We start from the raw sequence: 26702 nt of genomic DNA, 5'->3' as shown, positions 1-26702 counted from the left end.
TTATTTCTTTACATGAAATATGATGTTTAAGAGCTTGAGAAGCGTGCGCGTGCTATTAGCGCCTACGTTTGTATTATGCTCCATGAAAAGGAAAATCAATGGTGAGAGAGAAAAAGATGAAAGAACGATATAGAGATAGGTACACTGTGTGCCTTCTGATTAAGTCCAAAGGGTAAGGGTGATTGTTGGATTTTTTCATGGAAAAAATCAAATGGTATATTTGCAAATGAAAAAGTTATAAATAGAAATGTTCCATACGTATTCTTAGCAATCTAAAAGTCAAGGCTGAAAAATAAATTTTAGTGAAAAACCTCAAAATTTACTCAAAATTTATGTTTAAAAGTTCAAATTTTACCTTATAAACATAAACACACCACACAAAAGATTGTAGTGCAGGTGTTTTCTTAATAGCTCTGGTAACCGGGAAGAATTTGAGGAAAAAAACACAGGTATATTCGGAATTAGAAAAATACCTTTACAGTATGGTTACGTCATGATGACGTTATTCTAACCATTACAAATGATACGTGAAACATGATACTGTATATCCTCATGCCCGTTGATGTTGACACCTTGTACCTAGCGAGCCATATGTCCATCAATGTTGACACCATGTGTCCAGTGAGCTAGCTCCACAAATAACACCATCACCATGAGAATATGACCACACAAAGCAACAAAAGGTGTTCAATAACTCCGTGCGTCATCCATTTCAAAAATTATATATACAATAAATATATATATATATATATATATATATATATATATAATATGCAGAGTCATAGTGTAAAGTTTTTCTTACGAAGAGCTGTTGATATCCTATGATAGGGTACCTCTCCATGCGGACGAGGAATATGGATATTTTGTATTGTGTAGCTTCTCTATGTTATGACTCGGTTTTTGTGTACATGTTTTTTCAAACTACTACACAACACATTTTTTTATAAAATTTATATATAAGTTCGTCCTTTTACTTTTTTAAAGTAGACTTTTTAAAACTTTATAATAGTTAGTCTTATCGTTTATCCTATCAAATAGCTATTAAAGGAATCAAATAATTATTCATCTAAAAAGCACAACATATGTGACATGTTGAAGGGGAATGTGAACCCAAGTGATAGAATTTGAACATAAACAGAGAGGAGAAAGGATAAAAGCTCAATACCGTTAACTAAGTTGTATTTATTCTTACCGCCTCATTTTTTTTTTATATTTATAAGCTAAAGTTGAAGTAGATTTTGACAATTTTTTCATCGTAGTTTATTTTGCAGTCCTGATTTTATATTGCTACGAACACATATAAAAGTTTTATTCACAAATTATTTTTCTGTTATAAATATGTTATTTGACTTTTTCTAAAAAAAAATAAACAACTATCACCTCCTGTATGTTTTCGACCAGTATTTTACTAATTGATATGTTTTAAAGTCACATACATCACATCAACAGTTTTTTTTGGAAATCTCACATCAACAGTTAGATTCGACTGATCTGGCTTGACTACAACCTGAGAAAAACACTAACGAGTTGGAGCCACGAAGATGATTTTGTTGATGCCAATGGTAATGTGCTGCTGGCTGTTGCAGACCATCGATCGGTTTCTCATGGATCACAGGATTAACCAACCAATCACCGCATTTGGGGCGTAACACTCCAACCTCACGTAACTCATGATCTCATATTTGGAGCATCAAAACGGAGAGCCACAGATTAAATCGCCTAAATTTAGCGTCCAAATGGGAGCCGGATACGGTACTAGTTAAGTACCAAAATCCGTATATTCCTAGGGTTCTTAATTCTGCAGATGTGACACACCCTGCAAAAACAACTCGATCAATGCAGCAAATATCTACGTAGCATTCCATCTTATACTCGCCTCCGATTATCAAACCGGACCCGATCGAACGGCAGGACGACGAGGGCGACGGTATGGTGCAAAATCACAGCTATCCTCATCTTTTTTTTCCTTATATGTATGCTGATAAGTTAAAATTTAATTTTGTTTACCTAAAATATTTTAGTTAGTTTTTGAGGATTTTTTTATCAGAGTTTACCTTTTATATTTATTTTTATATCACTAAAAACACTATATAAAAATTTTATTTACAAGTTACTTTTTATTTATAAACATGTTGTTTTTGCTCGCTGAAAAGCCATCTTTTAAGCCAACAAAAGATGGCCCTCGAGGCACGACGGCGTCAAACAATTAATGAAGCTAGAATTACGGCGGCGTTTTGCAACTTGCGCCATGACTGACAGGGGCTGGCTGGCAGAAATGTGACGCCGAGATGGATTGATACTACCTTGGTGCTAAAATAAATTCATTTATCAGTTTTTATATACGATGACTTGACTCTTCGTTTTATTTAAATTATTTTTGTAACTATTATTTTATTTTACTAGATGATAAAATATAAATAGTATTTTATATATGACTAATTTTTTTAAAATTTTTATATTTTTTTAAATAAAACAAATGGTCATACTTTAAATACAGAAATCGAGAAATAAGGTTTTATGGACAGAGGTTGTACAAAATGGTGGCGACATTTCAGAGATTTGATTAAAGGTTAACAAGAGCCCGTCGTGCTGCAGCGCTGATCACTCGCGTCCCGCGATCGTGCAACTTGGCCGGTCAATTGGTTCAGTTAATTAATAGGGCATTCATCGATCGGCGCCGTTGAGAGAGAGATTGCGACAGGGAGATTCGCGATTAGTACTTGTTTCACTTTTTTGATTGGTGAAGCTGTTGACTATTATGCACGTATTTAACCATTTGTTTGTTTGAAAAATTGTATGATATTATTTATTTTATTTTTTATAAAGAAATATGGAAGCAGACATCCAAATAGAAGTGATTCGTATATCAGAATTAGAGAGTTTAATCCCTTGAGGATTCATTACTGTGACTAGGGTCTGATGCCGAGCCAGCTCGGCATCAGCTCGTTAACTAAATGAGCTAGTACACCAACTCGGCTCTAACTCGGCTCGACTCGTTACCCAACTCAAGCTAGCTCGTAAGACTCGTGAGTTACAATATTTACATAGATTCTTTGCATTATAAATTTATCATGACTATAACAATATAAATATAAAAAATAATCTAAATTTATTTAAATATGAAAACATAATGTAAATTTAATTTCATGCCTCCATAATTTCATGGTCAAGATTATTTAAATTACAAGTATCAAAACATAAAATAATCTAGAAAATTACTTTAATGTGGCTCATCTAGCTCACGAGTAGCTCACGAGCCAGCTCAAGCTGGTTCGTTATCTCAAACGAACTAAAATGGTGGCTTGACTTGTTAAGAAATTAAAATGAGTCGAGCTAGCCACGAGCTAAACAAGCTCCCGAGCCACGAGATTTTCGTCTAGCCCTGGCTGTAACATGAAAAAAAAATAGAAACTTGGTGGAGTTTTAGCTATTAATCTATTACATAACTTGCATAGGGTTTCCTGTAACTCGTAAAACTTATAGAGCATCTGTGTAAGCGAAAGTGTTGACGTAAAGGTGAATTGCATGTACTTTATCATCTTATCAACTTTTTTTTTGCTCAAATCGGCCAATGCATTTAACTCGATAGCCGAAGGTATAAATTGAGGGGCATATCTAATATATGAGCCTAGGAGGAAGAAAGAGTATAACAAAACGGTATGCCATTTATATAATTACACATCAGGGGTGATGGTTTGTATGTTTCATGAAAAAACAAATAACATATTTGCAAACAAAAAATATTAAATAAAAATGTTATTTATGTATTCTTAGAGATCTAAAAGCCAAAACTGAAAATAAACTTGAGTGAAAAATCTCAAAATCAACACCAAATTTAAAGTTAAAATTTAAATTTTAGATTATCAACATAAGCGTAGGGGATGAGCCCATGAACATCCTAATGGTGGGACTGATGCATTGTGTCTTTTTTTTTTATTTGTGAAACAGAAGATAGGTATATGCACTCATATACATACATACATACATACATACATACATACATACATACATTCACCCCGCTACAAATGTACACAGTACACACGTACACCGTACCGCATAAGCACATCCATCTACCTATCCCCTATATATAAAGAGAAAATCTAACAAATGCCATTGACAAACACTTAATTCTAAGAAATGTCATCGACAAGTGTGAGTTCTAAGAAATGCTATCGTACAAACGAATTTGAGTTCTAAGAAATGCTATCGTACAAATGAATTTGTCTAAGAAATGTCATCGCCGTCAGGGTTCCGTTAATTTTTTTCTGTTAAGTGCTATAGTATGAACAGTGTTTTAATGGTAGAAATGGATGGAATCCTAACGGTGATGACATTTCTTAGATAAATTCGTTTGTACGATGATATTTCTTAGAACTCGCGTTCGTCAATGGTATTTCTTAGATTTGGAAGTTTGCCAATGGTATTTTTAGATTTTCAAATATATAAATGTACTCATGCACACTTTAACCCCATGGACATTTTTAAAAGTTGAAAATTCTAAATTTTAGCCTGTAAGTATAAGCAAAAGCAAAAAGAATAGCGTGAAACTTAAGTTTAAATCGATATGTTTCATAATATGAAGTCTAACCAATTAGGTTATGTATATGAGTTCAATGGATAAGTAGAGGTCTCGATCCCCCGGATTTCTCTCATGTGTGTTACAGAACGCATACGCATTTGTGTACGTGTGACGATGTAAAAATAGCGTATGTATGAGTGTGACGTGTAGTGTCCTTAGTAAAATAAGAGGGCTGGGTTGAAAGAAATAAAAATAGAAAAAAAAAGTTACACGTGAATGATAAGGAGATTTTTTTTTTTGGGCGCATCCTCTAGCCTACAAGTGTATTGCTAACACGTGCCAAAACTCCGTAAGCTCAAAGTTTGTGGTCCCATGTTTTAGCTTATTCTATAAATAAGCCAAAATAACATATTTATAAATAAAAATAGTGTGTAAATAAATTTTTTATATACATGTTCTAAACGATCTGGACTGGAAAATAAAATGGACGAAAAATTCCAAAATCTTGACTTTATATTTAAGGTTAAAATTTAAATTTTTACTTATAAAGTATAAGAAAACGACGACGGTGCGTGAGTTTTGTTGGAAAAGTGAATCCACCAGCTGCGCTACAGAGGTAACTAAAAATTAGAATCCCCAACCAAATTTTTATCTATCTCCACACCTCGGACGCTACTGCTGGTCCTGATCCATGAGGACCATGGCACACACGAGTGGGAGGTGGGATATTGCACGGGAAGTGGGAACGATATGTTCCGGTTGCTATTGATAGTTTAGGCGTAATCTCGAGGATAAGGTGCTTATAGGGGTAGAGTTTGAAATTTTTTTTATTAAATAAATATTTTTAGTAAGTATATTACTAAACCATCGGGCAAACTTTTTCAAAACTGAATCTTTTGACCACGCCAGTGCTGATGACGTGGCAAGACAACGTTGCCACGTAGCCTAATCGGCGTGGCATGACGTGACAGTCTTGTCACACCAATATCAATGGCGTGACAAGACAATGCTTCCACGCCACCGACAATGGCATGGCAAGCCATTTGGCCACGCCAATGTTGGTGGCGTGGTCAAAAGATTCATGCGGTGAAAATATTTTTCTCGGGGTTTAGTAATAAAATTATTTCTTAAAAATGTTTAAAAAAAATTCTAGAGTTTGCATGCGTTCTTTGATAAGAGTGTGCATGCGCTGTGAGCATCTGCGTTGCGTTGTAGAAATATATTAATGAATCTATTTTCACCTCAAAAATTGTTTATGAATTCCACAAACACAATTTTGTAGATGGATTTTGGGCAATGCCTTATGACATAAATTGTTGTGTACAAATTATTAATTAGCGTTACATATTATTCCTTAATTTTTATTTGGCTGTAATGGCATGTTTTAGGTATGATACTGCCTGTTCTGATGTATTCATTTTGGAAACGAAATCCTTGCAATTCTCTACATTACAGGCAAGAGAAACACATGTGGTTACTGTAAAGGATCAGCTACCTTTGCAGACTCAAATAGAAGGCACAGCTACTAGAAATGAACTGAGTCTCGGACCAGGTATATTTTCACAAGATCCAACCAAGTTATGAGGATGTGTTTAGTATGCACTATTAACATTCTGCTTCGACGGGAGGTGTCTATATACGGTACAACTCAACTCACGATTATGGGATTACTTACCGTTTGCATTATACAGAGATTGTCCTCATGCTATGAAGAGAGAACACTCACTTTGAACCTAACAGGCCAAAAGGTTGCTAAAATCAAACTTTCTCCTCTATTGAAACGCTCCTTCAAAATGTATGTACAAATTACAAAGCCCTAGGTTTTCAGAACTTCTTGGGAGAAAATAGCATTGTAAATTTGCTTTATGATCATTTCGCAGAGTCAAAGTACAGTAATCAAAGCATCCTTCTTCAAAGAAAACGAACATGGACGGCAACCACTATAAGAGTAACTATGAGAAGATTCAGGAAGGGGAAAATAAGGTCTGCTTCATCACATGGAAGTTGCTACAGTAACCACAGCAAATGCTCTCTGTTCAGTTCCTGGTAACTTCATTCTACATGTATCCAGTTTATAAATCATGTCCTTCATGTTGCTGTAGCTTGTTTCTCTTCAATCGAAACAGATGCCAACGATTTGGAAGCCCAAGCAGTAGCATTCTTTGCTCCATGGTGCAAACTCCCTTGCTTAGATGGGTACACCCTGTTAATTTTTTGCCTTCCTTGCTCAAGGTAAGTGAACAGAGTAGGGCCACTCCATGTCCGTTTCACAAAGGCGATAGTCGTTGGATAAAGAAGAAAGAGCAGTCTAAGGATCACAAAAGAAATTGCTAGTGCTAGATAGTTATCTTGTTGAGGTATATTGTCTGATGTGCGCTCCGACCATAATGGACAGCTTTCTGGGTCAGAATCCTTTTTAAGCTCAATGTTATCCAAAGACGGTATATCATCTCCAATGGTCAAATCTGTTGATGGATTAATACCTTCATCACACAAAAGATGATAAATTCATCATCAGCTTTAGAATCAGGAAAGGGATATCATAGATATACTAAGAAGAATTAGCACATTGGTAGAAATGCTACAAGAAACGGGTATCCAGGATATTCTAAGAAGTCATAAACACATTGGCAGAAATGCTACAGGAGGAAGATTTAGCACAGAAGAAATGAAACATGGAACGAGCATTTCCATTGCAATTGATGACTGAGGACAAACTTACACACCTGAAACATCACTGTAGAAGGCAGCTAGGGATTTGACAGTTCGAGGTCCATGATACCGCACTCGCACTGTTGAATTTATGAGAAAGAACGTTGGGTATGCATGAATCCCATATCGAAATCTTGTGCTGCAGTTTCGAAGCTCACTTAATACTTCACAAAAGAATTTGTGGCACACTGACACCACTGTTTTAGTGCATAAGTATAAACCAACACACACCTTGACCTGACAGTAGATTCTTCAAATGCAAAATGACGAATAGTTGGAAATATGAAAGCCAACTTCTCAAACCGTAGTCTGCATTCTTGTGAAAATGGGCACCATGAAGCATAGAAGAGCACAGCAGCAAAATCCTCCTTGTTCATGTTCAGTAATTTAACGGCCCTCGCTAAGGTAGCGTCATCTCCCTACAAGTACATGAATAAGGGGCTAAGGGCAAAATAATCTTGGAAATGAATAGATACAACCTCATATTTGACCAACAGAACAGACCGGGTTAAAGGCTAAAATCATATGTGAAGTGCTCAGCTGGAAGTGGAACATGAAAATGGGATGAAAAGCTGAAAATTGACAAACATGTCCTGCTGCTTGCTGTATATAAAGTCAAAGTAATGCAAACACATGATCTAAATTCTGACGACAAATGGGTGCTCATTCTAAAATAAGAAAAAAGGAATGATCCTGCTTAACAAGTTGATCTCATATTCAGTGTGTTAACGCCTAATTAACAACAAGAACAAGACGTGCTACACTCTTGCGTTGACCTGACTTGACAATAAGAGCGACCAAACCTGACAATAAGAAGGACAGATGGTTCGTTCAACAGCTGAAGCATGCGTTGCAAACTTGCAATATGGAGAAAATGGATTGACAGGTTAGAGACGAATCCACAACCATCAAAATTCTAAGATCAATAAGCAGAGCATACATGCATGATGCTAGCTCGAATGAAACTTGGATCCAATACACTTAGACAGCCGTTATAATTACGGCGGAATCAGTGGTTTCACATCATTAACTACAGAACTCCACCAAACATACGAGGAAGAAACCACTGGGGAGCAGTTCTGCGGGCTCACCTCGATAACTCCGAGCCGGTCGCCGAGTGGGCGACGCAGCGGCAGCGGCCAGCACGCCTCGTCGTGGGATCCCACAATCACCACCGCCGCAGACGGCCGCGGGCACGCCGGGGCCGTGGAGGAGGCCACGACCGTGCCGGCGACGGAGAGGAGCAGCGGCAGCGCCGCCCACCACCACAGCAGCCGCATGGCTTCGGAGGCGAAGCGGGGGGGTACAGTGCTAGACCCTAGATCTGATAGCGTGCTCCCCTACGGAGCGGCGCATACCACGCTCGTTGCGCCGCACGGGTGGCGGCGGCGGCGGCGGCGACGATTTTGTTTGGCCGCCCTGTCGCCGTCGGCGGCGGGGCCCATGGAAGAGAAGAGCTGGAAAAGTCGCGGTTTGGTTCGTTATTTGATGCGAAATTATTTTATTTTTTAGTTTTAAAACCAAAATCCACCTAAATTTATGTTCATAATTGAACCTTACACTGCCCTAAATTTCATGACATGATCAAATAATACTAATAAATCGGTGTGACTGTTTGACCACGAATGTTTTAACACGGTAGTTTAGCTTAGCGTAGTGTGGCGCACTCGTTGTAACGGGACTATGTTGTTTCGATTAATTAGGCGTGATGTTACGCATGACAAAATGTTTAGTAGAGGAAAATTTAAAATATGGGAGTGATTTAGTTTAGAGTTTAAAGCAAAAGGATTCATATAATAATGAAAATTCATTTGTTAAATCAAAACTTGAAAGTATGGTAAAAATACAGGAATTGATTTTTTTTTTCTCTACCCCTCTTTTTTTTTTTCTTTCGTGCTGGTAGTGTTTTTATTGGCCCATGGTACAGCCCACAGTGAGATGACAAACAAGGTGCAAATGGAATTATGGGCCTGGCAAATAAAGTAAGCCCAAAGGCCTGGCCTGTCCTGTCCTTTTCTTTAGATGGATTTCTCAATATCAAATATTTTTATTTTTTAATCTAAACTTTAGACTTTTCTAAATTGTCTCTTTTTAGTTTATTTTTTTATGAATTGATTTTCTAATCATTTTTTCCTTTTTTTTATTAATGTGGATTTCGGCCGTGAGAGTAACCAATGTGGCTCCTCTTTCTATTAGAGTAGTTATTAAAATTAAAAATATACTATTTCTTCTTAACAATATTTGTTGATTATCTTATATTTATTTTCTTAGAGAATAAGATTCCTTATTTATCATCAAAATTACATTGTTTATCCGTTTAGTAGAGCCCTAGCTCTTAGATCCAAGTGGTGTGAAGTTAGACCTGTGAAGCTACCCGGAGGCCATTCTACCTGATAGTTCAACTTTTTGAAGCGTTTCAGCCTACTCCACTCCATTTTACATTCAATTTAGACGATTTAGTGGGGCTCCGGCTTCACCGAATCAACACTTTTAATTGCCAATTTGAACTTAATCTTCCCTTGTTTGCCAATAAACGTGAGGGAGGGTAGCACAACGGATGACTCGAGTGTGTGTATGTGGTGTGAGGAGTGTCTAACCGTGTTAATATACTGAATACAATGCACGACATTTATAACATTTTTAGTACTTGTTGTAGAACAGCAATAATAATTAAAGAGAGCACAAACATGAGGCAGTACCTATAGCTATAGGTATCAAAATCATCTTTCTATGGTACGTGATCTAGGAGATACAAAGGTTGTGCCGTGTTAGTGTACTGACCTCTCCGTTCCAAATTATTTACCTAGTGCTATAAATGTGGATTTAGAGTCACACCATGTACTTAGTAACAATATTTTGGATAGTTATATGATATCCTATACTTAGATAGCAATATTCTGAAACAGTTAGAGTAATCCTAGTGCACATTTATATGGACTGGGCACTTCAGCCATTGGCAAGACTTTGCTCCAAAGTCCTCTCTCTATCCTACGTACCAAGTTTGACAAAAACTGCACCCATAAAAGAAGGCCGGCATGATAAATTGAATTATCCTAGAATGATTCGGTCGTAGTACTAGATACATATATAGCTAAAACATCCACAATTTGTACATGAAAAGATTTTACAATGGTCTAGAGAGAAATGTAACAGTATATGAATTATGGGTATGCATAGTCAAAGTCAGTACGAGATTACACCAATGTGTCATTGACATGTAATTAATACACAACAAGATAGAGTTTCAATGGAGAAATTCTATGGAACTTTTAGGAAGAAGTTTCCTTGTATTTGTCCTAGACTCTCTCACCCTATCTTTTCGCTTCTGCTTTTGCTTATAAGCCAAAATTTAAATTTTTTTACCTTAAATTTGAATCGATTGGGGAGGGGGGCTAAGAATATGTATATAAAAATTTTATTCATAAATTAATTTTCGCTTACGATATGTATTTGACATTTTATATGAAAAAGCCAAACAATCACCCCAAACACCCAAAAAAAAAGTGAGTTGGGTATAACTAAGGTATAGTCTTGGCCCTCCAACAAAGGCTTTGAATAAGCATTTCTGTACGCAGCTTATAAGCCAAGACATGTAATGGGGCAACAAAAATTACTTTTAGGCTACAATGTTTGTACTTCTAAAAGCTAAGATTTTTTAAAGATATTGTCTATACTACTTTTGACAGTTTTATAGATAAAACATTCAAATGGAATGGAATGTAATTATATTATATAAATAAATATATTTTTGGACTTTTCTATGATACACCAAATTCATTGTCCATGATCCATTGTCTGTTGATACAATGGCTTGTGGTGCTCTTACCACATAGATTATGGTTATTTAAATTCTATCAAAGGAAAGTGTTGTAGCCTAACATGGAATACAACAACGGTTCTTTTATTTATGAAATAAATTTAAAATACCCAAAAAAATAGATGCATTTTGAACTTCTACATCCAAATCATAACTTAATCTTATTATGTTTGAAATCGAAGTCTACTTTGATATTTCGAATTATATATAGTTTAGGAATACTTTCTTGCCTTTTTTTCAAATTAGGATGACTATGAGAAAACATATTACATATTGAAAAATCATATCTATCTATACATCACAAATAGAATTTAAAATATATATTTAAATATATATAATTTAAATTTACCATAGAATGTCAATATTCATACTATATTCACTTATTTGATTATGCCAGGTTCAAATATTTTGGAATTCGAAACATCTTTTAATGTTCTTTCTTATATATCAAAATATTTAATTATAAAATCATTTCTTTATTTCTAATAGTATAATATTTATTTGCACATTTCGTGCATGCACGATTAAAATTTGGAAGGGGTGGTTATGGGTAATTAATGCTCATTTTTATCCATGGACTTACCACCTCCGTCCCAAAATAAATGAATTTCTATGTTTTTAGATAAATTTTTTGACTTTTCGTCTTATTTGAAAAATTTTTGTGATTAATATTTTTATTGTTACTATATGGTAAAACATGAATAGTACTTTACGTGCGACTATTTTTTTCAACTTTTTAATAAATTTTTTAAATAAGACGGATGGTCAAACGCTTGACCTAGAATACCCAGAAATCCTTTTTTTTTGGGACGGGGTAGTATTTATTAAGAGATGAAAAATATAACAGAATAGTTATTCAATGGCCAAGATTGATTCTTAGATCATACCTCTTGAGAGGTAAGATAGAGTGCTCTAAAAGTTGTGTTGAATTATCAAAACTTCTGTGTTGGTTAAGGCAATCTAACCGTCGCAGTTCAAATGATTTTGCAGAGAAAACCAATCGAACATCTTTTAGCAATTCCATTTTTTTAAAAAATGAAAATAAAAAATAGTGGCAGAGCTAATAGCGACCTCAAGCCCAAGTAGACGAATAGTTTTTGGGTTCGCCTAGCGATTAAATATTAGAAAATTTTAATTTCAACAATTAAATTTAGCTACTGTTGTTGGATGATAATCTAAAAGCGTGCACGCAAGTCAAAAAGCTCATACACGCCCTCCCCATGCATTGCGCACGTGTTTGACACAAAAATAAAAAAAAATCAAATGTTTGATCAATAGCAAAAGTGATAGTTTTTTTCTCAACAATTAACCAGTTTTTACGAATGTGAATTACACAACTTGAAAACACTAAATTAATTTCAAAATTTAGCTCTAAAATTTAATTTCCTAACACGTCTTTAATATAAGAACAAACGCGCAATAACCCTGCAATCCTTGCATGAGTTGACAAAAAGGGTTGCTTCTGAAAGGAGGTGTGTCCGTTACACAAATTCCAAATAATTCCAACCAACCTAGAGATGAACTGTTTGATCGATGGCGTTCGCCAGCTAAGAATTCACCAATGATCACTAGCTTGGAACGACGACGCGTTGGATATATTGTCAGATCTCTAACAAAGCCAGTAAGCCCCCAACAAAACTAGTTTGACGTTTACGTAGCAACCTCATCTTTTCACTTATGTTTATATTGATGAACTAAAATATAAATTTTTAGTTTTAAATTTAAAGTTTTTTCCAGAGGTTTATTTTCCAGCATTGGTTTTTAAATCGTTAAGAACATGTATATAAATATTTATTCATAAATTATTTTATATTTATAAATATTTCGTTTAATTTTTTTTCTAAATAATCCAATCGATCACCCCTAGCTATCTATCGTTCCGTTGCGTTTTGGCGTCTCTACGCTAGACTCCAACCTGTTGCCTGCATCCCTGCATCTTCCGGCCGGTATCTTCCATGCAATTTTCGATCACCACATTGTTACACATCCATGTGCCTTACTGCCGAAGAAAAAAAAGTTAATTAGTGATTACTCCCTCTGTCCCAAAATAAACCAATTTTTTACTTTTTATCTATAATTTTTGACTTTTCGTTTTATTAAAAAAAATTTGCAATTGATATTTTTGTTTTATTAGATGATAAATCATGAATAGTATTTTACGTGTGACTAATTTTTTTAATTTCCTAAAAAAAATTTAAATAAGACAGATAATCAAACGTTGGACACGAAAACTAGAAAATTATTTTTAGTAAATTCCAGTGGGATCGTCAGGGTTAAAGCGAGGTTAGCACTAGCATTGGCCAATCAAATCAGCGATGCCTACGAAAGTTGAATGCATGCACATGTAGTAAATTAAATTAATTGGTGTGCCGCTGGATGTGTGGACGACACGGCAATTCTCAACAATTAACGCGTATGCATGCATGTCCTGTTGCTTGTAGCTTGCAAGAACGGATTTGCAGAGTTACATCCGAGTCATCACATATTGCGTTTGAATCTATACAATGTATATATGATGTATATATTAATGTATACTTGCCAAATTTAAGCGTACAGTTGCGTATATATATATGATGTGTATGGCTCCCGGGTTGTGAATTGTAATAGTTGAGATTTGTTCCGGTTCAATAAAAAGTACCTCGAGTTATCAAATCATTTCTTACTATTAGATCTAGCTGAGTAGCATGTGTGTTGTTAGATTCAACGATCAGAAACGATTTGGTACCGTGAGGTACCGGTACCTCGAGATACTTTTCGTTGGACCGTAAAATTGCTCGTGATAGGTAGGGCAAGATCAATGCATCGTGATCTCAAGTTGTGGTTAGATTTCCCCAAAGAAAAAAGTTGTGTTACAAGAAATCACTGCTGAGGACACTTCTTTTTCAAGGAGTATTGGCTTTAATGTTATGGGCACAGAAAAATATTTGTATTTCAACCCTTATATTTTTTTTCTTTTTTATGTATATAGAGGAGTCTGGTATTTATTGTGTGACATCAATATACATTTTACATATACATATCATAAACCAATTTACAATCATATCCATGACCCACATGTCAATAGGACAATATATCTAATTCCATTCCCCTTATCAGCCTCATACCCTCTCCTGCATCTTCGTCCGGTCACCCTCTGTATGACAACTGGATTTGCTACGATGGTTAAATAAAAGAGAATAGGTCAATTTCTGAAACGTTATATACGCCTCGAGATTTCTGCTACACGGGGAAATAGACAAGTACAACTTCAGCCCCCAAATACTTGCATTTTTATAATAATTCAAAATTGTCCAAATATAATTATCATTTTATAATACTATTTATCACATCAATCACATACCGTTTAAAAATTCAGAGAAAATTCACATATCATTTAAATTTCTCAATATTATACCCTAACTGCCCCTCGCTATGGACTTAAGATATTTAATAAGGGGTACTATATTCTTTCGTGAGACCTTTGAAGTACCTAGCAGCAGGTAGAACTAATTCAATTACGGAATTGCTATATTTCTTGCTACTCTTTTATAGGAGATAATATGTCGATTTTTCTATATCAAAAACGTTCGTAGCAAAGGACAGTAGATGTGATCGAACAAACAACTTACACCTATCACATCAGCATGCCTACCAGCTGAGCAAGTGACTCTTTTTTGTGTAGTGACACTCAATGTACAAATAAGTTATAATATATATAAATACATGCAAATTACAATATAATTACGCTATATTTATAATATAGTTGTATTTGATAGATTTGCACCAAAATACGATCGACAGATTAGACGGTATAGGAGAGGATAATATAACATTAGCTACATTGGGCCGGCAAGGATATATTATTCATCTCTAAAATTCCTGGATTTTCTTGTCTTATTTGTTTTGCAGGTAGCATTTGCCTCAGGTTTTTCAAGAATATAATGATTTAATAGTGTTTTTAATAAGTGGGTTGTTTAGAACTGCACACTGTAACTTTCTATGACTATATATGATATACTACTTAAAGAATATAATATTTCTATAAGAGAATCTTGAAATTAAGCCATCATGCATGCAAACTCGTAAGTCCTACTGTTTCTGTGCTTTCAATAGAAGTGGGTGAGCTGATATGTCGAGAAACTTAGAATCTTACTTTTTCACTTCTGCGTATGCTTATAACCCTAATTTAATTTTTTGTCTAAAATTTGAAGTAGATTTTATGGTTTTTTCATTATAGTAGATCGCTAAAAACACGTATATAAAAAAAATTATTTTTTATTTACAAATATACCCCTTGACTTTTTTCTTTAATAAGCAAAACAATCATATTATTAAGTATCCAGTGAATATTAACCATATCAAGACTTACCATCAAATATGTAAATGGTTTCCACCATCATTCTTTGGTCGATGAGATAAGCAAAAAGATAAGGTGTCCCTCCCACATTTGTCAATGCACAACCTAGTATATGTATTATATGTATCCTATATGTAGCAAACATTAAACCACTAGAAAGTTGTATATATTTGGCACATGCTACTATGTGGCACATTTTTTACTATCGTTCTTTGGGTGATTGCAATATCAGTTGTGTGCCTCCTGTACAATGAAAATTTATGTTGTTCACACTCGCTCCCATGAATTTTGTCACACGAATATGTTTTCACATAACATGTGTGTTTCCGTTACTCTTCTAGCGTATACATATATTTTGCAACACTAGGCATTAAACAAGACGTAGTAATTAGTAAGTCATATATTTCACAATACGTGACTATGTGAATATAGATGGTTACAATGACAGCCCATGATGCATGCTACCAAAACAATCATTGCTTAGCCGCACAATAAAAAATCACGTGCCTCTCAAGCTCTTACATGCCTCTCCTACGAGCGTAATCACATGATCAACGTATTTCTCTCCTTGCTCATGCCGCATATAAGAAATCCATACCTCTCATTCACCCCTCCCGTGTGCGATGTCACATAATCGATCTATTTCTCTCATTGCTCAGCCGCACGATAAAAAATCACGTACCCCTCCATGCGGTGTCACATGATCGACATTTTTTCTCTCTTATTGCTTAGCTGCAAGATAAAAAATCACAACCTATCATGCACCTCTCCCGTGTGCAATGTCACGTGATCAAAGTATGTCTCTCCTTGCTTAACTCCACGATAAAAAAAAACCACGTGTCTCTCACGGACCCCTCTCGTGCACGATGTCACATGATCGACGTATGTCTCTCCTTACTCAATCGCACGATAAAAATCACATATCTCTCCTACACCTCTCCTGCGCACAATGTTACGTGATCGATATACGTCTCTCCTTACTGAACGGCACAATAAAAAATTGGATACCTCTCACGCACCCCTCCCACATGCGCTTCCACATGACCAGCATGTTTCTCTCTGTTCTCGTTGCTCGGCCGCACAATGAAAAAACCGCGTACCATCCACACACCCCTCCGCGTGCGCTGTCACATGCATGGTCGGCGTATTCCCCTTCGGTTATACTAGCGTACGCTGTAAGGTTGCTCTACGAGCCGTCCAGTTTGATAACCGAACAACATTAGAACCATCCACTGAAAAAGAAAAGGAAAGGAAGAAAAAAAAACAAGCGGTATAAAAGGCAGCACCATAGCTGTCAGCCCATCTAAACCGCCTTCTTCCAGCGCACAACCGCTTGCGCCTGTCTGTCTTCCCCCCTCTCCCATGGACACCACCATGGCGCATCGGCCGAGCCATCTTCCTCTCGATCATTAAGCCACCAACCCAAGGTTTATATATGGTTGCGTGCGCCTCCGCCGCAGCCAACGCAGCTCGGTGAGATCGATCGCTCGGCGGCGCCCCGCCGCGTGCACGCCGGAACTTGCTGGCTAGCTAGCGAGCGAGGCAGATAGGCGGATTAGCTTGTAGCTTGCTAAGCTTGGAGGATCAGTAGCGAGAGGAGGTAACTAGGTAGCTGTTAGGTTCTCGGAGTCGGAGGTCGGGCGAGATGGCGGCGGCGGCGGCGCCGTCGTCGTCGTCGACGTCCGGGTCGCCCGGGGATACGTCGGCGGCGCGGCCGACGGTGCCGTACCGGTCACGGTTCGGCGACACGACGCTGACGAAGGTGTTCGTCGGCGGGCTGGCGTGGGAGACGCCGTCGGAGGGGCTGCGGCGGCACTTCGAGCAGTTCGGCGAGATCCTGGAGGCCGTCGTCATCGCCGACCGCGTCACCGGCCGCTCCAAGGGCTACGGATTTGTGAGCCACCATATACCTTCTCCCCCTCCCCTTCCCCCTCCACCACCGCGCGCGGCGCCGGCGCACAACTAATCCGCTTCCGCTTCCTCGCTTTCTGCTCGCGCAGGTGACGTTCCGGGAGCCGGAGGCGGCGCAGCGCGCGGTGCAGGACCCGAACCCGATGATCGCCGGCCGGCGCGCCAACTGCAACATTGCCTCGTTGGGGCCGCCCCGCCCCGCCCATCAGCCGCCACGAGGTGAGTCCTCGCTCTTCCGACCTCGCATCATTCGCTCGCAAGTCGCAACGAGACAAACCAAATCAAATCAAATCAAAATCCGCAATCCCCTCGCATCCCTCGACGCAGTTCCTTCGCGGGATCGAAGAGCAGAGCACACCACCCGATCGAATGGCGACGGAGATGGATGGATGGATGGATGGATGCGACGGACCGAACCTGATCAATCGTATCGTGTCAAGGGCGCACGGATTAATTAGCCAGTAGTAGTACGCCGCCGAGCCCGTGCGGCTGACGGGTGGGCCCCGGACGTGACGGCACGGCTCTGGAGGGAGAGCCATATGGCCTCTCCTGCTGCTAGCTTGCCCAGGCTGGCCTGTCAGTTCGGTTTCGTTCGCTGCCTGCCTCGCTGCGTGCGCCCACCACGCGTTGGCTACTGCCTCGAGCTATAGGTAGTTAACCTATTCACAGAAGAAAAAAAAAAAAGAAGAAGAAGAGCTGTGTGGTTTGTCCGTTCTTTATTGTTCTTCTTGCCTGTTGCAACCAATTGGTACTCGATTCAAGCTTGTATATGGCGCAGCTAATTTTTAATATTTTTTCTCTCTGCTAAACACAGTATTAAACACATCGTTCATGCTTACTCGCACCTATAAATGCGTGCATCCGCACACCATGTGTACCCCCTTTGGGTTACTAACCGATTTATCTTTGCTAGTTTTAAATTTTAACATAATTTTATAGTTAGCGTATGACATTTTGGTTGTTTTCGGCGTTGAGTCTTTGACTTTTGAATTGCTAAATCTTTTGTTGCACCGGTTACGTGGTTTAACTTTAAAAATCGCAGCCCCAAAATAAAACGTCTTCGGCTTAGGGCTGTTGCTAAAGTATAGTGCTAGCCTCTCTTTGATCCGTTTCTTTCAGTTTATTTTTTTTAATTTAGTTTGAGGGGGAGATGGCTTTGACTGAATGTGTCATGGTTAGTTAAATCATGGCATCAGCGGTTGACAGCAAGAATGAGATGTAAAGGACAGGATAACTGTCCAACAGTGGAGAATCAATCGGGGAATCCGCTTTCCTGCGCTGAAAAATTCAGAGCCTTAGGAGATGTTCGTTGGATCTTATGTACTTTTTGACCAATTTGGTGATCAGTAATCCCAGCCTGCCTTTTATAATTTGGGTATAATAATGGAAAGACTGGCGAGGATATACTGCACTAAAACACTTAGGAGTATCTCTTAGGGGCTGTTTGGATTTAGGGATTTTTTTATAGTCACTTATCACATCGGATGTTTAGATATTAATTAGGAGTATTAAATATAGACTGATAATAAAACTAATTGTATAAATAAAGGCTATTTTATTAGACAAATTTTTAAGCCTAATTAATCTACGATTAGCAAATGTTTACTGTAGCATCACATTCGCTAATCATGGACTAATTAGGTCTAATAGATTCGTCTCACGAAATAGTCCAGAATATAGGGTGAGTTTTATTAATAATCTATATTTAATACTTCTAATTAGTGTCTAAACATTTGATGTGATAGAGACTTAAAAAAAGCTGATGGAAACAAACAGGCACTTATTTCCCTCAATACTTGCATAGTTTACATATGGCAACTTGAGTAGTGATCCGATACTGTCATAATGTTGTATTACTATCTTAACACACCACTACTAGTTTACTTGGCTTGTGAAAGAGTACAAAGAGCACGAACAGTATCTACCTATATGCATCTGCGAAAAATCCAGTCAAAGTAGCGAACGCAGGGCGCACATGGAGATCGATACCTTTTTTCTCAGGCAGCCTCTGCGCATGCAGATCAGAGAGAGAGAGAGAGAAAGAGAGCAAGAAACAGGAAGAGCAGTTAGTTTTGTATGCAGCCTGTAGCCCTGTAGCTTTGCGCGCCTCCCTGCATCAGTGGATGCAGCAGCTGCAGTTCTCTCTGTGTGTGTGCGTACAGTTTCATTTATTTGTTTGGTGTTGTTGCTTTCTCCGTCCCTGCAAGCTTCTGCAAACCAATAACATGGCTGATAATTATTTCTTCCTCTTCCCCGTTGTTGCAATTGCAGGCAGGGCCTCCCCCGGGGCCCACTTGCAGGCCCCACCGCCAGCGCTCCAGGGCCCACCTTACATCGCCAGGGGGACGCTACCGCCGGCCCAGATGTTGCCCCAGCATGGTCCTGCTGCGATCTACCCATCCCAGCCTTGGTGAGTGCATAAACATTACTTGCATCTTCTTGAATTTTCATCCCAATTGGCAATGTCTATCTCATTACATATTTGCATTGCCATTCCGGCAAAATCCATATAGCTTGTGAACTTGTTGCTTTGGGTGTTGGCTACCTCAGACGCGGGAGAGTTTTGTTCGGTTTGTGCGGGAATTAATATTTTCGGGCTGAACTAGCACAGGACGTTGCAAAAATGGCTGGGCGGGCTGGGGCCAAGGTGAAATTGTGGCGGATGGTGAGGGGATCGAGTGAGAGAGACGAGAGGGCAAAACATGGGTGGATCGGAGTGGACAGCGCCTCGGCATTCAACGCCGGGTCGGTCCCCCCCTCCCTCCGGTCGCGTAGTCGCGTGGGGGGTCTCTTTCGCCATGCGGGGTGTTGCCTACACTGCCAACATTTTCTGCGCTCGTTGGTTTGCGGCAGCAGCGGGGGAGGGGTTAATGCGTATGCATGCCGCCGTCCTGCAACCATCCAGCCTAGCTTGCTTGGCGCCGCTTCGACCGGCTGCCTTCTCTGGTCAAGGGTGGATGTGTGGTGTTCACTGTTCAGTTCTTCATGAATTTCTTTTTTTTACTCCTCAATTTGGATTTTTTTTTCAAAATGGAGAGAGTAGTAGTACTGTGTTGTTGTTTTTGGGAAGCTCTTTTTCAATTGGTCCCCTTGCAAGAGGGAGGGAAAGATGGATCAGGGGTGTTCTTTGTTAACGGTAAAAGGAGGGTCGTTGATTGATCGGGTCCAGTATCCTATCAAAGTTGAGTAGCGGATGTGACCGAGCTAGGTGTGTGTGTGTGTGCGCGCATAGGTCAATGATCTAGATTCTGGGCTTTACAGCCATTGGATAATGAGAAAAGCTCAACCTTTTTCTGTGCAAACCGCTCACTGAAGGTGCTATGCTATCTTTTTGCAGGTACTGGTACCCACCTGACTATCAATACCAACAGGTAAGCATGCTCCCTGTGCTGTGCCACCCCCCTCAATGCCGTTCTCTTTGTTTCGCCTTTTCATCACATGCATGCAAGTGCAACATAGGCAAATAGCCGGTGGCCCCAGTGCCTCCGTGAGTAACCCCATGGTGTGCATAGTAAAAATTGCACCCTTACCATTTGAGCTCGGTCATCTTACTGGCCATGATCAGTTATTATTCCAAAATAAGTTTTGTATGCATTAAAAAACAAAGTTCTTGCAAACTAATGAAAGTAACGCATGTTACAATCACCTTGTGATAATTTCGAGTGCATGGCAACTAACAACTCGCAATCGATCTGCAGGCCCTGATGAACCCTCAGCTGTTGCAGAACTACTATGCTGCCCTGCAGGCTCAGCTCTATGGCCTGGCATCGCCTACGGCACCATCGCCCTACCACCAGTACGTAGGCTACATGCCGGGTCCGGCGCCGGCGCCGGCGCCAACTCCAAATGCAGTACTCCCACCGGCACAGCAGGTCACCGGGCCGCCGTTCGTCCAGCAGCCGGCACAGCAACTCACAGGGTCGCCGTTCGTCCAGCATCCGACGGCTGCTGCTCAAATCCAGGGCTCTTTCGTACCCTTGCCTTCGCTTCCCCAGAACTTCAGGCTCCAGCTTCCCCCTAATGCAATGTCAATACTGCCTTCAACCCCAACCGGTATGTTCTCTCTCAGTCTGATTGCTTTGGGGCACCATAATTACTTAATGAGCAATTTTACGGTACTTGAGAAGATAATAATAAATTTTATATTAAAATTTTGGTACCTCTCGGTGCCTACTTAAGAACCGTAATATTCCTCTTACTTAATAAGACTTTGACTTCTAAATAGACTGGTGCCTGGTGTCTGATGCTGGGTACTGGAAATGTTGCTTGCAGCCTTGCAACCAGCTGATCTGCAGGCTGCCGCCTCTGCAGCAACTGGAGCAGCAACAAACCCAAACAATACTCCAACAGGTGTCTGAAAGCCGGCCATCTGAAGATAAAAGATTTATTCAGGTTCAAAAGAATCAAAAACAACACCAAGTTCAAGCTGACTGCTTTTTCTGGGGCAGAAAGTATGAAAAGACATGCGCAAGCGCGAAAGCGAATCCCAGTTCCCCATCTCGATCGATCTGGTGCGGACAATGTTATTGGCCGTCTGTAACAGTCTCTCTGGATGTTGACCAACAAACTCAAAAATAACTTTAAACCCATATTTATTCTTTCATTTTTTTTTACTTCTTTACCGATTCAATAGTTTTTGTTTGGCCTTTAAGACGTGGCTGTCGAATGTAAAGCCAATCTGGATTTCATAGCAGCAGCTCAGAGATGCAACTCCTGTGTGCATTCCATGTAGCAGCATCTGAAACCAGTTCCATGGTGTGGGCTGTCTGCTGCGTCCAGTGTCCCTGTCCTGTGTGCAGTTTGTTCATAGCTTGCCCACACGGGCCAATAGGCCACAGCCCACTACCACCGGCCCACCTACTTGCAGCGCACACTATCCTTGCGCCCTTGAGCCCGCATGGGCACGTAACCATCGGGGACTTTCATCGAATTTTTTTAATTTTTAATTTTATTTATTTAAGTATTCACTATTTTAATTTTGCGAATCAAAAAATCACAGGAATAGCTTCCTCCCGCCCTCCTAGAGGACGGAATGCTGACGTGGCACATGGCGGAGCACCGGGGAGGGACGACCGTTAGTGCTGTGGCCCAAAATTTTGCACTAATCCCCCTTCCGCCCTTACGCAAGGCGGGAAGGAGGCAAGTGCAAAATTTCGGAGGCTGACCGACGCACCCGCAGGGGGAGGGAGGGGGGAAGGGGCCTGGCCATTTTGTAGGCAGCCCCTTCCGCCCTCCGTAAGAGCGGTTTATTCGGTGGCCTATATAAGGCGGCCAGCCCCCTTCCCCTCCTCATTTCCCCCTTCCCTACTTCACTCACTCAGGGTTGAGGGGAGGGTTTTGGAGCGGCGAAGCTCTGCTGAAATTTCTCGGTAGACTACAGTAAGTTTTCGAAATATTTGTTTTGTTCAATAAATATTATTTATTTAGCGATTGTATTATTTTGTTAGAACAATATTCATTTAGAGTGTATAATTAAGATATTTATGTAGTACATAATTACTATTGTGAATGTATAATTTAGTAGTGGATCATTGATTTAACGATGATATAATTTAGTTCGTATGTAATGCATTGATACGGTATAATAAACAAATTTATGTAGTACATAATTAACGTAGTTATTGTGTAATTTAGTTAGTAAAAGTGTATCTTATTTAATGACATAATTAATGACATTATTATATACAAAGCCAATTTTATAAAAAGTTAGCTTAATTTATTACTAAATAAATTAAACATTACACAATACTTCCTAGATCGAACCTCCATAATTTTTAACTTGTATTAACATTCGGAATATATTTTCTATATTTCCTTTTAAATTATATATACAAAGTCAATTTAATAAAATATTACCTTAATTTAGTACTAAACATAACATTAAACAATATAACATAAAACTAACCTAAACCTAACCCTATACCTAACAGTAATTAGCCAAACTAACCTAAATCGCTCTTACGGAGGGCGGCAAGGGACCGCCTGCAAAATGGCCAGATCTCCTCCCCCCGCGGGCACATCGGCCGGCCGTGCGAATTTTGCACCTACCCCCTTCCCGCCCTCCGTAAGGACGGAAGGAGGCTTAGTGCAAAATTATCGACCACCCCGCTAACGCCATCCCGACCGGGTGCCGCGCCATGTGCCACGTCAGCATTTCGCCCTCTAGGAGGGCGGGAGGAGGCTATTCCAACGATTTTTTGATTCGCAAAATTAAAATAGTGAATAATTAAATAAATCAAATTAAAAATTAAAAAAATTCATCTAGTTGGACTAAAAGCCTAGAGCTGGTCATAAATTACCTAAAGTTTGATCTACGTCCATCTTTAAACATGTAGACATTTCATTTAGTTAATCCATGGTTGCTTAGGTAATGGTTTTTTTTTACCAAAACTGGCCCATTTTTACTGCTAGTAACATAAACGGACATATAACATTGGAGTTTTTTTTACCATACTTAAAAAATATTTTGATATCAAAAATTTTAGTATAAAATTATGGTACATCAAAGGTAACAAAATTTTACATAAAAAATATATACTCGAGGGTTTTAAGGATGTTAAAAAAAACTCATATCACCGCCAGTAAACTGGCTAGTGGAGCCGAAGCATGAAGCACGTGATCCTTTTTTAACCAACCATTTTTTTCTCAATGTTTCTTTTTTTGGATTTTTCTTATAGTGCATACATCACTTATAATGAACAGGAGAGCAGATGTAGCATAAAGCAAGTGATCATTTTTTTCTCCGGAAACTTTTTGGTTGTCTTGTGGCGCATATCACTGATAATGAAGTAGAGAGTGGATGTAGTATAGAACACATGATAGAGAAATTTGTAATCGTATAAAGTTTGAAATATGTCATTCTGACTCATATGTCATTAATTAATATGGGTCCTACGTGTCATTGAGAAACTAATGGTATATTTCAAACTTCGCAAAATTAAAATGGTACGGTTACAAATTTCTTTTTTTTAACCAACTTTTTTTCTCAGGGGTCTTTTTAGTTTTTTTCTCGGGAGGCATCCTGCGCGTGAGTTATACCGACGACCCTGCCGTTAGAAAATCTGATGATCTTCGTTTGAAGACAATTAACGTGAAATTCCCATGTTACAAACGGGGCATGGGACTGGTAATCCGTCAACTTTTTGACCTATAATACATAAAGGCTGTGTCCAAATATGGGTGGGTAAAAAATTTATAGAGTTCTACATAAAAATATAAAAGAGCTGAGTTAGATTATGAAAGAACTCATAGCTAGGCAGGGGTGGTAATGGGCCTAATATTTTTTCCTACAAAATTTAAGGGTTGAGTTTTAAATATGTTGAAAATAAAATCTCATAGAGTTTTGAACTAAATTTTTTTAAAAATTAAGTAGAGTTGTGAAAGAACCTAAAAGACTTGGCCCATTGTCACTCCTACCCATTGGTCATCTCATACTAAAACTTGAATTGCTCCGTCAATCACTATCTACTCTAGACATATATGCCGACAAAAATTTCAAATCCAAAAGTTCATTAGGCCAGTGTCAATGCATAGTTTTATGATATAGTTACCAAGACTGTAAACTAGGTAACGAGTCAGATGAGTTTTATGGGGATGAAACTTCTCTCTTATCTCATGAAACTCCCATATTTAGTGACTCTGCCAAGTCAGCAATTTTACTAATGTGACATCCTATTTAATGTACATGATATCCCATAAAACATGCCTTACCACCCATACATAGACGTGCGAGGTGGTGCTTCAATCGGCACGCCTTGCACAAGTTGTGTGCACCCTCTTGTCCTCCCAGGCGGAATGTTACGCATGTAAGCTGGCGGGCAATCATGTCGATCGGCAAATTTCCGGCTCTCAAAGCTACGTGCAGGCGTGCAATTTGGCTGTGGAAAGTGTCGTTCTTACGATGCTATCACGAGCTCTCTCCCCTCCACATCCCCAATTATCTACGTACGTGAGGTGCCTCTAGCTAAAGCTTGCATCGCCGCGAAATCTACGCGACCGGCCAACCACGGTTTCGCTGTGCGTGCCATGCATTGACCTCGAGCATCGTGCAGCTCGCGTCGAACTCCAGTGATCAGTCCGTCCAAGACTACCCTAGATTGGATCGACGAAGAGTAGTTTGCGATGTGTGAACCCTTGCATGTTCTTCGTGGCCTATAAATTCGGTGTCGACACACACACACACACACACATCACATTTGTGAACATCGATCGATCGATAATGGCGTCTCGTAACTTGGTCGATGGGAAGGTGGCGGCAATAGTGGTGGCACTGGCCGTCCTGAGCTTGGCATGGCCGTCCTTGGGCGCGCGGAGGTTGCCCGCGCTGCTGATCAGGAGCCACGTCGGCGACCAGGTCTCCTACCACGGCGGCGCCGTGCTCCACGGCGATATTCCCGTCACCGTCGTGTGGTACGGGAAGTTCAAGCCGGCGCAGAAGGCAATCGTCGTCGACTTCCTCCTCTCCCTCACGCCTCCCTCGTCGTCGTCGTCGTCGTCGTCTCCTCCGAACACGACGACGCCCACGGCCGCGAAGTGGTGGAGCACCATCGCCACGGGCTACCTGTCGTCCAACGCGACGGCGGGAGGAGGCGGCGGCGGCGGCACGAACGTGACGTCGCGGGTAGTGCTCGCCAACCAGACCTCCGACGAGGAGTACTCCCTCGGGAAGTCGCTGACCCTGGTCGAGGTGTTCCAGCTCGCCGCCGGGGTTGTCCCCGGCAAGGGCGACCTCGTGGTGGTGCTCACCGACCAGGACGTCGTCGTCGAGGGCTTCTGCAGCGTGCGCTGCGGCGTCCACGGCTCCGACGCCGGCGCCGGGTACGCCTACGCGTGGGTGGGCAACGCCGAGACCGAGTGCCCCGGGCAGTGCGCGTGGCCGTTCGCGAAGCCGGCGTACGGGCCCAAGGACCCGGCCCTTGTCCCGCCGAACGGCGACGTCGGCGCCGACGGCATGGTGGCGACGCTCGCCGGCATGGTGGCCGGCGCCGTCACCAACCCGTTCGGCGACGGGTACTACCTGGGAGACAAGGACGCAGCGCTCGAGGCATGCTCGGCGTGCGCCGGCGCGTACGGGAGCGGCTCGTACCCCGGGTACGCCGGGAAGGTGCTCGTCGACGACACGACCGGCGGCAGCTACAATGCCGTCGGCGCCCATGGCCGGAAGTATCTGCTCCCCGCCGTGTACGATCCGGCGACGTCTCGTTGCACCACTTTGGTGTAGAGCGCACGACGTCGACGAGGAAAAGCGTGTGCTTTGCTTGGAAGGTGTAAATAACAAGTTCGAGTGCAAGTCAGTCTGTGAGGTGTGTGGTCGTAAAATCCGCTTGATTTCGTGCTGGTATTCACCGATAGATCAATTTTATAGTCTTTTAAGAAGGTACTAGCTAGAATAATAAAATTTCAATGTA

General features: G+C 40.3%; 3 protein-coding genes and 1 long non-coding RNA gene across 4 annotated transcripts; 3 read left to right on the top strand and 1 right to left on the bottom strand.

Moving 5' to 3' along the window:
• The first annotated feature begins 1805 nt into the window (after window positions 1-1805).
• Window positions 1806-6308, top strand: LOC107304388. Its single transcript, XR_001550455.2, has 3 exons — window positions 1806-1927; window positions 5975-6071; window positions 6211-6308. It is a non-coding gene; the product is annotated as an uncharacterized LOC107304388 (long non-coding RNA).
• Window positions 6309-6364: 56 nt separating this feature from the next.
• Window positions 6365-8657, bottom strand: LOC102700630 (5'-adenylylsulfate reductase-like 2). Its single transcript, XM_006656726.3, has 4 exons — window positions 8323-8657; window positions 7463-7650; window positions 7246-7370; window positions 6365-7002 (listed from the first exon to the last, which is right to left on the bottom strand). The coding sequence occupies exons 1-4, from the start codon at window positions 8509-8511 to the stop codon at window positions 6608-6610; spliced, it is 897 nt and encodes a 298-aa protein (XP_006656789.1). The 5' UTR covers window positions 8512-8657; the 3' UTR covers window positions 6365-6607.
• An 8158-nt stretch (window positions 8658-16815) lies between these two features.
• LOC107304332 (probable RNA-binding protein ARP1) lies at window positions 16816-22051 on the top strand. The gene is made up of 6 exons (XM_015838023.2): window positions 16816-17278; window positions 17385-17514; window positions 19567-19705; window positions 20633-20666; window positions 20994-21348; window positions 21568-22051. Exons 1-6 carry the CDS (start codon window positions 17030-17032, stop codon window positions 21651-21653), a joined length of 993 nt encoding a protein of 330 aa, XP_015693509.2. The 5' UTR covers window positions 16816-17029; the 3' UTR covers window positions 21654-22051.
• Window positions 22052-25513: 3462 nt separating this feature from the next.
• On the top strand, window positions 25514-26566 carry LOC102700349 (protein PHOSPHATE-INDUCED 1-like). Its single transcript, XM_006656725.3, has one exon. The coding sequence runs from the start codon at window positions 25514-25516 to the stop codon at window positions 26513-26515; it is 1002 nt and encodes a 333-aa protein (XP_006656788.1). The 3' UTR covers window positions 26516-26566.
• The last annotated feature ends 136 nt before the right edge of the window (window positions 26567-26702 follow it).

The sequence above is a fragment of the Oryza brachyantha genome, chromosome 6 (assembly GCF_000231095.2).
Source record: "Oryza brachyantha chromosome 6, ObraRS2, whole genome shotgun sequence".
NCBI lineage: Eukaryota > Viridiplantae > Streptophyta > Magnoliopsida > Poales > Poaceae > Oryza > Oryza brachyantha.
The sequence above is the reverse complement of the archived record's forward strand: the minus strand, read 5'-3'. Positions and strand labels throughout refer to the sequence as shown.

Coding starts and splice junctions, on each gene's coding strand:
- LOC102700630 (XM_006656726.3), bottom strand. CDS start 8,511: ATGCGGCTGCTGTGGTGGTGGGCGGCGCTGCCGCTGCTCCTCTCCGTC. Junction 7,651..8,322: donor ACCGGCTCGGAGTTATCGAG/GTGAGCCCGCAG, acceptor ATGTACTTGTAG/GGAGATGACGCTACCTTAGC. Junction 7,371..7,462: donor GAATCTACTGTCAGGTCAAG/GTGTGTGTTGGT, acceptor TCGAAACTGCAG/CACAAGATTTCGATATGGGA.
- LOC107304332 (XM_015838023.2), top strand. CDS start 17,030: ATGGCGGCGGCGGCGGCGCCGTCGTCGTCGTCGACGTCCGGGTCGCCC. Junction 19,706..20,632: donor ATCTACCCATCCCAGCCTTG/GTGAGTGCATAA, acceptor ATCTTTTTGCAG/GTACTGGTACCCACCTGACT. Junction 20,667..20,993: donor CTGACTATCAATACCAACAG/GTAAGCATGCTC, acceptor ATCGATCTGCAG/GCCCTGATGAACCCTCAGCT.
- LOC102700349 (XM_006656725.3), top strand. CDS start 25,514: ATGGCGTCTCGTAACTTGGTCGATGGGAAGGTGGCGGCAATAGTGGTG.